Raw genomic sequence first — 14,203 nt, forward strand, 5'->3', positions numbered from 1 at the left:
TATAGAAAATAAATATTTTATATAACATCTAAAGCGTTATTTTCTATATATTTCTTTTAAGTAAAATTCTATGAATGTAAAAAAGGTCTAGTAACATCCACTGTTTATTAACAGTAAATATTAAACAAAATTACATTTAAAAAATATCAATATGTAACTTTAAGAAATTTGAATGTTGAATAAATTAAATGAAACCACAAATGTCCCAAAAGTATTAAACCTTTATTAAGGCAACGTGGTGGAATCCCATTAAACAAGTTTTTTATCGTAAAAATTCTATATAAATATACAAATATGCGCGCGCGCACGTGTGTGTGTAAAATCACTTATCTATTACGTGTAATAAACACATGTATGTCTTTAATAAACAAAGAAAAGAGTATTAGCTTCTGATTATACATATGTTATCTTTTAATTATGTATATACGTACAAAATAGCTCATACTGCTGATTGCTTCGTAAAACTATAGGAAAATTTTTTATATAGGCAATTATTATAAATACCAACTCACATGATATCTTATGAGTATTCTAATTATACAATAGTTCATAATCTTAACAGTGAAAATCATTTTTGACAGCTTGTAACTTAAAATATCTGTTCTTACTACTGCCATTAACTCTATTTAAAAACATTTCATAATACTTATATATGTATACACACACACACACATATATATATAGTCTACTATCAATCGCAACCATTTCGTCTTTGTAGATTATCTCATGATATCGAAGACTTGAATCAAGGCACTTGCTTGCTATTTTTTTCGTATAGTTTTGTATCAATATACAAATAAAATACATTCACACATTTTATAAATTACATAATACTTTAAATGTCTAACAATTTTTCTAGTTTTAATTACGTAACCGTGTAACACAAACAATTTTTTTTTTATATTTAACACGAAAAATCGTTATTTCGTGAAAAATCAAGTGCAATTTGCACACTAGAAGTTTGAAGATCATTTCAATTGTAGTGCAAGATGAATTCTTGCAATTGTCTGAAAACCATGTATTTCTATACATAATTTGTCACTAAATACAAAAATAACAAAATTGTAGCAATTAGAGAAAAACAAAATGATGAAAAATAAAATGCTATAATGCTATTATACGATGCTATTTATTTTAGTCTCTTTAATTTTAACATTTTCGAATTCAGCGATAAACTTTACACAAAATTTTACAAAAATACACGATTTTTAGATAATCGCAAAATTGCATTATGATCAAAATGATCTTCTTTAAGCTTCGAATGTGTATAAAAAACACAAATAATTTCATCTCGCTTTAATTTTTATTTTCACGCACATATCGATTTTTTTCGTGTATGAAAAATGCTGTCACACGGTGTAATAACAATTACTGTAAAATGTACTCCAAAAGAGATTGAACGTCGTTGCAACTGTTACAACTTTTCTATGAATAAGATACGTGTAAAGACGTGTAGAAAATATCGTTACTCTTGTTATAGATTATAGAATATTGATTTTGGAAGCCCTATTTCTAATGTCACGCATACATGTATACTAGTACGCACGCACACATACGTATTGAATTATAAAATTTATAATAAAACTATGCAATTATTCGAGAAATCATACTTTTGGCATAATTCGCTGAATGTATTGTCTATATTACAAAATATGATAAACATCTTCCGGAAACTTACTACTCTTGAAAAATTTAAAAAAGGCGCGCATTATTACAGGCTAAGATACATCACGTTTCAGTATATGACAGATTAATACTCACTGTATATAAACGATCGAATGAAAAGATTAAGATATTGTAATAATGCTTCCTAAACTCGACAATTTCAATTATTCAAATATAAAAAAAGACAAAATATTGCAATAATTCTGAAGATAATTCATGAACAGAAAATTAATGTAACTTCTGTAAAAAATAATACTAAAATTTGTTTATAGAAAAAATTCATTATTGTAATAATCACTCTATTCTCTTAACGCCTCTGTATTCTTGACTTCTTAAGGCACGTTGTCACATGTACTTTTTAATTTTTAATTAATTTTACAATTTTAGCACAATGTTGCAAATAAATATTCAGAAACATAATTCTTCAAGTAAAAGAAATTTTATCATAAGATGGCATGTAATATTTATCACTTGAAATTGCGTGGTATTCCAAAATACTTTTCACATGTACTTTTTAATTTGAAAAATTCATCCTTGAAGAGATCCGAATCTTTATCTTTAACATGTTTTCCTTATTTATTCACATAATTTACATATTATATACTAGATATATAAGATGTCCTCGAACGTTTTGGCGAGACTTTGAGATTTTATAGGAAATTGAATTCTGAACAAAAAGTTTCCTATAAACATAGGTTGAAAAATACTTCCTTAAAAAATTAGTGTCCATTTTTACAAATATCAGGGAATGGTTTGTAACAAAAAGTAAAATTGTACGGAAATTGTAGAGAATTCAATTATTTTTCAAATGACATTAAAATGATTTTAATACGTTTCATAGGTTTTGAGATAATCAGTTTCAAATGTACAAAAAAGTGTTTTTTTCGACTATCAACGAGTTTTTTCAAGTCTTCATATTTATGCTTTTGTGGCCTTAGCCATAAAGGTGAAAAAAAATAAAACGTTCAAAGACACCCTATATAATTATACATAGAACAAGAAAATAGATGATAAAAGTACTATTTGTCATTACTTGTTTCTGGCGTGATCAACATTTTCATTCTGTATGTATATTAAAATAAGAATGGGATCGAAGAAAAAGATTAAAGTCAGTATTCATAGTCGATTCTCTTATAATCTATTTAAGCCCATCTTAAGTGCATTGTTGAGCTTGAGATGTCATAAATCAATCACAGACTGTGTTAACATCTTAAGATATTATTTAAGATGATCTTGAAATAAGACTATGAATATTGGCTTAAGAATAGAGAGATTTGGTCCCGACGAGTTAAGAATAGATGAGGGAGATAGAGTTCAGCTGTACTGCTAAAGATAAGAGCATTAGGAATGACATTGGGAATTCATCGAAGCACCAATTATGTATAAGCAAAAGACTATCATTTTTGAGCAACTTCGAAATACTCTTATTAAGTATTCAATTTCAATATCTTCAATTCATCGCGAACTCTGGTCCAGTCTATTAAGAGATTTGTATAGATCTCTATAGTCTTTTCTCCTCTCCAGTAATTATTTATTATGAATTTCGTTATTACTTCTCGTTAACAGACGTAGTAAGAGCACTTACGTTATTATTGTTGGATGTAACTTTCTGTTTGCTAGCTATGCTAGTCTTTTTCTCATCGAAATGCCGTTTACGATGCACTTTCATGTTGTCACGACGATTGAATTTTTTACCGCATTCCGGACACGCGTGCGTCTTTTCTCCATGTACATGACGATGAGCAGCCAAATGACTCGCTTGTGCAAAACTCGCGCCGCATTCTTGGCATATATGTTTACGTAAACCCTCATGTTTTAACAAATGCTCATTGAGAAACGCTTTAGAAGCATAACGATTATTGCAAACATTGCACATAAACGGCTTAGGATTGGAGTGCTGCAGTACGTGCGCTTTATACTTGGAAGCGACTTTAAAAGTCTTGCCACATGTCTCACACGTATATGTGGTCGCATGGCGAGTTTTGATATGTTCGTTTAGCACCGATAGACTCGAGTAAAGATTATAACAAAAGCGACAACGAAAATTACGTCGTTTTTTCATATGAACACTTGCGATATGGCCGAGTAATCGCGTGCGAAACGGGAAGACTTTGCCACAATATTCGCAGGCTAGATTTTGCGGTGGTAAATGTGACTTCATATGGATCTGTAATGAAACCTTGTGATGATAACTCTGTTCACAGTCTGTGCAACTGTACGGTCGTATACCCTTATGAACATTGTCATGTTCAGCTAGATAAAATTTGGATTTAAATCGTTTAGGACATTTGGGACATTGTATGGGTCTGGGATTAGTATGCGAGCATCGAATATGCTTCATCACATCAGATTTGCAAACAAACTTTGCGTTGCAGACGACGCACGTATATTGTTTGATACCGAGATGTGTCTTCACATGAACTGTACACTTATCTCGGCGTTCATAGAATTTTCGACAGAGTTTGCATGCATAACCATTCTGTGTTCCATTTACTACGTGCTCCACATTATCATCTACCTTAATTTCCTCGCCATCAATTTTAAAGAGCTCTTCTGGATTCTGTGTCGCTTCTAGTTGCTGTTCCAACTCTGCTAAATCTTTCAACTTTGCCACAGGACTATTGTTTTTCGACGACGTATTGCTAAGAATGCTATTGACAATACTGTTCACTTCTGTTCTGTTTTCGCTTTGCAACAAAGGTACGATTGCTGTATCGACTAGACAATAGCCCTGATCAGGGAAAACCCGTGCTCGCACCGTCGATACCTCATCATTTTGTTTTTTACACAGTTCCACAGTAAAGCTAATATCTTCGGCATCGTTATTCCGATTTCTCGTCTCTTTTACAGAAACATCGATATCGGGAGAGCTAGAAACAATCGTCAATAATTTATTCAAAGCTGTAGTCGGTAACTGAATCGTCACCGATGAATCCTGTTGCTGCTGCTGCTGCTGCTTTGGACATTGTTTTTCTGTATTTTCATTATTGCTATTATTATTATTATTATTATTATTATTATTATTCACAGAACGATTATTGATATTAGTTTCCACATTGTTGTGACTCCTTAATCTATTTGCAATCGGAATCTTTTCGCTGTCCACCACAGATGAATCTGCGCTTTGCCTGCTTCTAAGCCAACGAGTCGGTGATGATTCTGTACCTTGAGTCTGTACATTTTTTCCTGCATTTTCATCATTGGAAACTTGTTGCTGCTGTTGTTGACTACGAAGGCTCCTTAAAATCTTTGAGGTGGTATTTCTTTTTTTCTGCTGTTCCACTGGATCCTTGACTATATCTTCGATTTGATTATTTTTAGTAGAATTAAGATCTTTTTCAATACTGTTATTATTATCTGACGATGACGTACCCACCAGCAATGCTGATTCTTCATTTTTTACTTCTGTCTGGAGAGAAATCGAATTAAAAATGTAGAAGTAAGTAGAACATGCCTCTATTTTGATAATATGCATAAAGTTAAAATCATTTGGGAAATTAAGCCCTTTTTATTTAAATTTTCATAATATTATGATTCACACAAATATTTTACATTGACTTATTCATTTATAATAATTTTTCCATAATGAATAAAAAATACATAATAATTTTAATGCAAAAAAATGTTTCATAGTACTGTATTAAAAATACATTTTATTAACAAGTAAAAAAAAAAGAAAAACATTTCGTAAAAGATTGCTTATAAATTGTTTAATTATAGTTTAAGTTTAATTATATTTTATTTAGTTATTTATATATATTTTATTATTTCATAGAATTTGAATTTATATTAATATATTATGAAACTGATACAACATAGAAGAATTAATTATGATAAAAGAGCGATAGAGCAGTAGATAAAATATAAATAAAATATAGAGACTTACAGACTCTATTAATGGTGGAAGATTGTACTGATCACGTAACACCTGTTGGGTGCGCAGACATTCCTCTTGAAAATCACAAACAAATTCAAGTTTACCCAGACACTGAACACAGATCGCTTTGGGAAGAGGATCCTTTTCATCTATCTGTAATTCACAAACGGAAGTAACATAACAAATTAATAATCAAATTTTAAAAAGTAATATTTAAGATGTAATTTCTCCAAAAATTATAGTTGTGATACATATTTGAAAAAAAACAATAAAATCTTAAGCACATATAATTTTTATACTAATTCTTGTATCTTTTACTTTTTCTTTCTATATAAAATATTCAACATAAATATAACTGCTCTGCTCTATAGATGAACAATTTATGACATATCATTAAATTCTAGTCCTCACTAAACTTAATGATACTCGACAACAACAATAAGCTTGGAATTGTTAACAAAGTTAAATTGATAATTTTTATAGTTATAACATTTATTACTCACAATTTTTTAAAAAGTTCACTATTTTTCTTTTCAAAAAACAATTATTATACAAACATAAACATAATTTATCTCGCGTTCGCGAGATACAGATTACTAAAGCCATCTATTGGAAAAATAATGAATTTCTTTTTACTACACCTAATACAATAATCTTGCAATGTAATTGTATACATTTGTATATTTGAAAATTAATACAAATATTCTTCTTATATACTTATTATTTTTCAAACAGCAATAATTTAATTAAAAATTCTGTAAGAATCTTGTTCAAAAGTAATTTACGTAAAATCTACTATTAGTTATAATATTAGAATAAGTATAAAAAAAATCTTTTGCTATCCTGAATGAAATTATGACATGCTAAAAAAGAATACTATTAACTATCAATATTTTGGCAAATATCTTTGTACTTTTTCTTAAAACTTAGATATTTTAAGTCTAATCGACAATGTACTCATTGTTTCATGCATTTGTTTTCTTGCTTTTTATATATTTGTCACCTGAAGCCAACAAACATCATCATATTATAATTTGTCTCTTCTGATTACCAAAGAAAAACATTATTTCACATAAAAATTAAGACATAGACCGATAATCAAGGTCTGTTCTTATACTAATACGGCATTCTTGTGTCACTATTATTGTAAAGATTATGTGCTTATTGTTTTTGCATGTTTACTGCAAAGTATTATAAAATGAACTAACCTCTTCAATCTAATCTAACCTAAATTATCAGCGTTGTATTTAACACGATGTTTCTCGTTTTCTTGTTACCCAGTTTTTTTTCGTTTTTTCTGTCGCCTGAGATAAAAATTGAACTTCAGAAGAGACAAAAACATGGGAAAAGAAATGCAATTATAAATAAAATAGTGAAAAAGGAAAAAAGGCATGAAGTAAAGAACAAGAAAAAGGGAGCAAAGGACTACAATGTAGATTAGACTTTAAAATTGTCATTAAATAGTTACAGATTATTGCAATATATTATTGATTAAAATTGTTTAATTTTTTAATAAAAAAAGAAGTGATGAAGATGAATAAATAAAAGAGACAAGATTAACATTTCAACATCAGTCATACAAATCTCAGTGCTTTATTTTTTAATTTTATTAAATGTCAAAAAGCTGTTGTGTATTCAATTAAATTTATTATTTAAAAATCGTAATTATCTTCAAGTATTTTAAGAAACATTGAAACTTATAAGCATTGCAAATAATAACTAATTATAGTTAGGAAATAAGATTTGTATTTCAAAAGTTTCGATATTCCTGATTTTGAGAAAAATGTTCCTTGCAATGATAAACATAAAGCATAAAGTATATGTAAACTATACAAAGAAATAAGATATGTTACATACAAATATACACATTATCTTGAAAAAATTTTATATATATATATATATATATATATATATATATATATATAGTAGAAAAGAACAAATTTTCTTTGTATCATTTTTTCCAACATCATACTCGGGTTAGAAAAGAGAATACTTATCAAGATTGAAAAATATATAACTCACCAAGATATTAATTTTTCTGTGAATCTTAAGACCAAGGTAACGTTTGATACCTTCCTCGCCGAAAACATCGATGTAGATTTTCTCGTACTGGCCGCAAAGCCTGCACATTTTCGCCTCCCCCTCTTCCACCACATCCATTCTTATGTATTCGTCAGTGCTTGCTTACATACACGTTTTACTATCGCAAGGTGGGAATCGATGGAAATCCACGCTTGTCGTTTCGTATCGCATAAACAATGCTTCTTCCTCTATCTTTACTTTTACGAATTTGCTTGTTTTTTTTGTTTTTGAAAGAATATAACAAAATAAATGTCCTTATCGTTCGCGACGCCAGAATATGAACTGAATACTACGAAGTAGGGGCGAAAATGGAGACAACTACACTGGCGTTACTACTTGCTATGACAATTCAATACAAGAGATTCTTGTGGATTCTCGGAGAGTAATCACATTTGAGCCAGACTTCAGTCACGTCCACAAACTTTTAAATACTAGTCAGACGTTCAGTTTTCGATACCGTCGTTTGTGGCGCCCTCACTGCATGACTATTGGTTCCTGGGGGATCGATTGTGTATCTCAAAAAATGAAAATTGCAAAAGTGAGTTTTAATTGATCAATAATCAGTGAATTTGCTCACTTTTGTAATTTTCACCCTTATTTCAACATACTAGAGTTCTAATTTATAAGAGAAGCGCAACTAGTGTTAAGTGTTCTGATTGGTCATTACTCATCGTGTTTAGCAGTCAATTGATGAATTATTTCTGTGTACTAAAAATGGTTGCTTAATGGATGATTGGTGGATTTTGGATCTTTTTCATTTGATGACACAAGTCGACACAAATTGACAAGCGTCGTTTTATCCTTTTTGATGTTCAGAGAGTGATAAAAATAAAAATGATACTACAAGTGGAAAGCACCCATTATAATCCGTCTTGCAAACGACGCCTTTTTTAGTACTTTTTAAAATACTTTTTAATACTTTTACGATACTGAAGTCGATTGCGCTTTTCTTAAACTGGTTCTATTGTACATTAATTGCAAGTTAATCGCAAGTTTGTTGCGACAGCCAATATGAAGCATTAATTTCAAAATGCAAGCTTCAGATTGGCTGTCGCAACAAACTTACGATCAGCTTGCAACTAATGTAGAACTGGTTTTATAGGATTCTAGCAACCGTAAAAATTGCAACATAGACTTTTGCATAACGCCTAATACATAGTACATAAACGAATCAACCAATCAGAATGAATACGTTCAGCAGAACACAACCATTTTATGATTCTCTGCTGAGATTAGATCATTCCTCTTGATCTAAAAACATAACCCAATCAGCGCGAAGTGAAACTTCCAACAGTTGCAAAATAAACGTTCTGCTGAATTTAACGCAGCCATTTTTTCTTTCGTCCTATTCCATAGAAAAGAGTAATTTTGATTGGCTGATTCTCTTATTGGACTATGCATTATGCATTATGCAAGTGTGCTGCGGCCATAAAGCGGGGAGTACAGATTCTTGCATAACGCATAAAATATGAAGCATAAGAAAATCAACCAATCAGAGTGCTTTATTTCGTGGAAATGAAGGACTTCGATTGATACATTTTCTTATGCAAATGCTCCCCCTTAAGGGTATATCCACACAAATTTGCATAGCCGCATAAACGTATGTATAAAGAAAATTATCCAATTATCACATTTTACGTTCTTTATAAGAAAAATGCAATTGAATAATTTTCTTTATGTATACATTTATATGGCTATGCAAGTTGTGTGGATATACCCTAACCGATAACCTATAGTGTAATTACGGTCTAAATAATAATGTATTAAATTAATACAATATGCATCAAAGTGATTAACTACAAAAAGCGATTAATTAAAAAATAATTAAAAAAGCAGATAACCAACTTGCCTAGCAAATGAATATGATTGTGTTACTTATAGATCCTTTTTCTTAGGTTATTAACTCTCGCCTGCGAAAATTGTAGGGAATCGATTCTGTATCTTGAAACAAGATGAAAATTACAAAAGTGAGTGAATTTACTAGAATACTGATAATTTCATTGGTCAACACCTAGTAAATTTGCTCACTTTTGTAATTTTTACCTTATTTTAAAATACAGAATCGATCCCTAGGAGGTAGATACGGACAACTTATGGACCAATCACAATTAATCCCTCGGCTAATCGAACAGCTTTGTCCGGTTTAAACAGGCCCAATTGCACGATGTAAACTAGATCATTATTCGCTCGCCAATCACATTTGTTGACTCAGCGCCAGCGCGCCAATCGCTCTTTTCCACTGACTATGACGTCACCACACACCCGCGTATCGCGCGCTTTTACGGTCAATCCCACGGCTCATTTTAGGAACGCGCTGACCACGCGCAACCCCACCCATCGCGCCGTGACAAATGCAACTTTTACTTCCGGCTGCGTACACGGCCATCGCGCTTGGCTTTCATCGAGTCCGTTTGTGCTCCGGTGGTGTTCACGCGACATTCAAGTGCTGATCTTAGCAACATCTCTCCACGTTCCTGCTCCTACGACTGTCATCTGCGCTCCGCAGTTCTATATCATCCGAGGGATCTCTTTTGTTTGTCGTATGTCCATCCAGAATCTCAACACATTCGGTGAGTGAAATGAAAAAAACGCGCATTGTCGCACCCTCTCCCCCCCCCCCCTCCTTCCCTTTTCTCACTGTTCCTTGTCTATATTTTCCAATTCTTTTTTTTTTCGCCATCGCCTCCCTCCTCGTATACGTTGTTCTTTACGAACGAGGGCGATAAAACGCGGACACCATCGCTTTTGGGTCCCCCCTTGAATCGAGCAAAATGGCGACGGGGTTGCTTTCGTCGCTCGCGCGCGCTCTCGACCCTCTTTGCTTTGCATCATCCTGCGCAATCCCGCTTATCCCGCGCTGGGAGCGTCCCACACGTCATGCGATCTGATTTTCTCTCTCTCTCTCTTTCTCTCTCTCATCTATGTCCCCCTTCTATCTCTGTGTTCGCAGACCCCTTTGCAGATGCAATCAAGGGTTCAGACGATGACGTCCAGGACGGCCTCGTTCATATAAGGATCCAGCAGCGGAATGGTCGCAAAACCTTAACAACGGTGCAAGGACTTTCCTCGGAATATGACTTGAAGAAAATCGTGAGAGCATGTAAAAAGGTAAGTGTTCAGTGTGCCACGCTTCCCCCTCCTAACATTGAGGGAAGGATCCCCTTCCCCGATCCTTTCTCCTGCCTTCATCGCCGTCATTTCTGCTTCCCTCTGTCCTCCTTCGCTGTTCCCCCACCATCAGCCGATTAGGCAGAACTCTAAAAATAGGTCTGATGCAAACAATCACGATGATACTGGCTGGACAGATGTAGTTTTGTAAGTTCTTCTAGGAATGTGTGGCATGCCAGTGCATCTACAAGTGGTTTGACATATAGAGGGGGATGGTCTTTGTTTCAATTTGAGAATATTGATCATCATCAATGACTTGGCTCTTTTTTGTAATCGCTTTGTGTATTCATTTAAATTAATCGTTAATATTCGATATTAAAAATATTAGGTGTAGTAAAAAGAAATCCATTATTTTTCCAATAGATGGCTTTAGTAATCTGTATCTCGTCTACGCGTGATACAGATTACTAAAGCCATCTATTGGAAAAATAATGGATTTCTTTTTACTACACCTAATATCTAATATTGTTCTTAATTCAATGCTATTTGTTGTTGAGTAAAATAATAAGAAAAAAACATCTTTTATACATTAAAGATTATTTTCACAGAGCAATAAATAACTCCAGAATAATTGCTCCATCTTGTCATTATGTCAACAGAAATCAAATTTTTATAAATTGTAGCAAAATTAGTCAATGGGAAGAGACAGTGTCTTTTCTAGTGTTTTTTAAATAAAATTTGTGTATCTTATTAGAAATGATTATATACATTTACAATAATTTTTTGGATGCATTTACTTTATACTCTGTAAACATTATTTTGTTCTTGTTGTCTATCAAATATTAAACAAGAATATATGATGCTTACGAGTATTATGAGTGTATTGCTAAAGTATGAATATACTCTTTGTCATATCAACTTATTAATGTTGATTTTTTAATATAATTATTTAAAAAAATTTGTTATGTTACATTTTAATATTTACAATTTCTTATAAGTCATTAGAACTATAATGGAAAAGCTGTGACTATTCGTATCTCATTTTGATAACGGTATCTGCAAAGGTTTGAATACATTCCTTTGGGAGAGATAAAAGAACCCAACATTCTGTGGAATTGAATTGTCTAAATGATAAAAGTCCCTCCGAAGAATGCCTGCTTGATTTATCATTGCTTTTCTATTTTCACAGGAGTTTGCCTGCAATGGGACAGTAATAGAGCACCCGGAGTACGGGGAGGTGCTGCAGCTGCAGGGGGACCAACGAGAGAATATATGCCAGTGGCTGACAAAGTCGGGTCTGGCAAAACCTGACCAGCTCAAAGTCCATGGTTTTTAATCAATTAACAACAACAGCAACAATTACCATCCATGCCACAACCCACAACAACAGCAGACAGCTCCATCCCTCGTCAGCTCTACATGATCATCTCAAATTGAATCTGTATATCATTCACTAACTTCTCGTGGGATATCCCGATTATACTATCACGTCAACATTATAAATACATATATATATGTATATACATACATATATGTATATATATATATATACATACACACACACACACACGCGCGCGCGCGCATATATATTTCAATAATAAAAAGAGGAAGTAAGAAAACGAAATAGAGAAGGAAATAAACAATAGAGGAATAAAAGGCGAATAAAAGAAAGGAGGAAGAGATATAGCGAAAGAAAGGGAAGATATATAGGCATATAACCAGCGTATACCTATAGGCAATATATCTATTCTAATCAGAATCTTTTCTTGAGATAAAAAGCAATACGTCACACTGTAAGCCTTATGTTAGGTGATAGCGACTGTTGAGGTAGGGATTCCCCTATCTTGCAGCAGTGGATAGTACACATCTGATTTTGATAAACATCGTGGAAGAGAAACGGGAGGAGGAGAAGCATAGATGAACGAGCGGTAATTAGCAGCGCCGGATGGATGTTCGTTCTTGCATTAGGTAGTATGTATCTGGGCGCGATAGACGTGTTTCGAGAAGGCAGTAAAACTGTAGGTTGATTGACTCGGGCTCTCTTCCTCTCCTCGCATCCATCACATTCTTCTCTGCGATTCTTCGTAGGAACGATATAAGATTTTTCTTCTATTTTTTTTAATTTTTTTTTAATTTTTTTTATGTTTGTAATTGAAAATTGAGAGAGAAAGAGAGAAAGAGAGAGAGAGTGCTTTCCGCTCTTGTGTCCTTTTGTGATGATTTGTTGAATATTTGTAGGGCCGATTTTGATTCTTCCTTTCGCATAAAGGACACTCCTCCTTCGCCCCGTATCATATCTTCGCTCTTGCTTTCCATTCCCTTTTAAGGCAGTAATTAAATGACGAATTGTTTTGAAATAATAATAATAATGAGAGTTAATAAAATGTGGCTGTTCTAGATAAATAAATAATGCGTACATGAATGAAATATAACATGACCATCTTGTCCCTTTTCCTTTTCACTATCCCAGCTCTAAAAATTGACATTGCTATTAAATTCAACTGTATGAAAAAATGAGATATTTTAGGAATATATTTATTTTCTTGCTTATTCAATGTAACAGAAGTTATATAGATGTGTTCCTACTTTATTAATTTATATAACACTTTTATAATGTTTGTATATCATGTGATAAAGTATGAGGAAAACGATAAAGTAGAAGAGAAAATAAAAAGAAATAAAAGTGGTGGAAATTATATATATATATATATATATATATATATATATATAGAGAGAGAGAGAGAGAGAGAGAGAGAGAGAAATTGATATCTATCGCCATGTGATAGCGAGTGTACGAATTAAATACACGATGTGGTTTATAAAAAAATCATCAGATAAGCTATCGTTGTTTATCGATTACGTTTATGTTATACTCGCTATTTCGTAGAATCTGTTTCTTGGTATTAACAGGATAGACACAATAAATATATAAAGTGCTAGAGAGAGAGTATATACGAAAGTATTTTTTCTTGTATCTGTCCAAGTATTTTGCTATTCAAAGAATATATATATATTACAAGTTTCACGATCTATGAAAAATGTAAAAAATGATAGCGAATAGTTGAAATGTTGAAATTGTTAGAAAAACTAAATATAATGTGTGCGTCTGTTCATAAAAAAAACGCCTATTTGCGTTTTTAGTGAAAATAGATTGAGAATTAAAAGAAATTTTTTTATTTTAATTAAAAAAAAAGAACATGGAGAAAGGATATAGAAAAATTGAAATTCTTTTCTTGTCACCTTTATTAGAAATTCGAGATGGGATTCCTTTTCAAGAGATAATGGAGATAACATACTTTTCTCTACTCATTTTTCCTCGGTTCAAAGATTAGAATAGCGTTTCTATTTTCATTCGCGCTAAATTTACAGAGTAATCATAAAAAAAAATATCGAACGGGAGGAGAACAAATAAAGAAGTGAACAAGATAGGATAAGATAAATATTTTTAATATTTCTCGTTTTTTTTCGTTT

At 32.2% G+C, this 14,203-nt stretch overlaps 2 protein-coding genes across 2 annotated transcripts; one reads left to right on the forward strand and one right to left on the reverse strand.

Annotated features, from left to right (window-relative positions):
• Window positions 1-203: 203 nt before the first annotated feature.
• Window positions 204-8,061, reverse strand: LOC105147341 (uncharacterized). Its single transcript, XM_011058273.2, has 3 exons — window positions 7,565-8,061; window positions 5,552-5,695; window positions 204-5,074 (listed from the first exon to the last, which is right to left on the reverse strand). Exons 1-3 carry the CDS (start codon window positions 7,700-7,702, stop codon window positions 3,215-3,217), a joined length of 2,142 nt encoding a protein of 713 aa, XP_011056575.1. The 5' UTR covers window positions 7,703-8,061; the 3' UTR covers window positions 204-3,214.
• Window positions 8,062-9,962: 1,901 nt separating this feature from the next.
• eIF1 (eukaryotic translation initiation factor eIF1) lies at window positions 9,963-13,142 on the forward strand. The gene is made up of 3 exons (XM_011058274.2): window positions 9,963-10,194; window positions 10,575-10,732; window positions 11,922-13,142. The coding sequence occupies exons 1-3, from the start codon at window positions 10,167-10,169 to the stop codon at window positions 12,066-12,068; spliced, it is 333 nt and encodes a 110-aa protein (XP_011056576.2). The 5' UTR covers window positions 9,963-10,166; the 3' UTR covers window positions 12,069-13,142.
• Window positions 13,143-14,203: the final 1,061 nt, after the last annotated feature.

Source organism: Acromyrmex echinatior, chromosome 19, assembly GCF_024713525.1.
Source record: "Acromyrmex echinatior isolate Ae372 chromosome 19, ASM2471352v2, whole genome shotgun sequence".
In the NCBI taxonomy this organism is placed as follows: Eukaryota; Metazoa; Arthropoda; class Insecta; order Hymenoptera; family Formicidae; genus Acromyrmex; species Acromyrmex echinatior.

Bases quoted from the DNA above. Each gene is read 5' to 3' on its own strand.
- LOC105147341 (XM_011058273.2), bottom strand. From the start codon at position 7,702: ATGGATGTGGTGGAAGAGGGGGAGGCGAAAATGTGCAGGCTTTGCGGC. The intron at 5,696-7,564 runs GTGAGTTATATA...TGTGAATTACAG, and splicing joins ACAGAAAAATTAATATCTTG to ATAGATGAAAAGGATCCTCT. The intron at 5,075-5,551 runs GTAAGTCTCTAT...ATTTCTCTCCAG, and splicing joins TTCCACCATTAATAGAGTCT to ACAGAAGTAAAAAATGAAGA.
- eIF1 (XM_011058274.2), top strand. From the start codon at position 10,167: ATGTCCATCCAGAATCTCAACACATTCG. The intron at 10,195-10,574 runs GTGAGTGAAATG...CTGTGTTCGCAG, and splicing joins CCAGAATCTCAACACATTCG to ACCCCTTTGCAGATGCAATC. The intron at 10,733-11,921 runs GTAAGTGTTCAG...CTATTTTCACAG, and splicing joins TCGTGAGAGCATGTAAAAAG to GAGTTTGCCTGCAATGGGAC.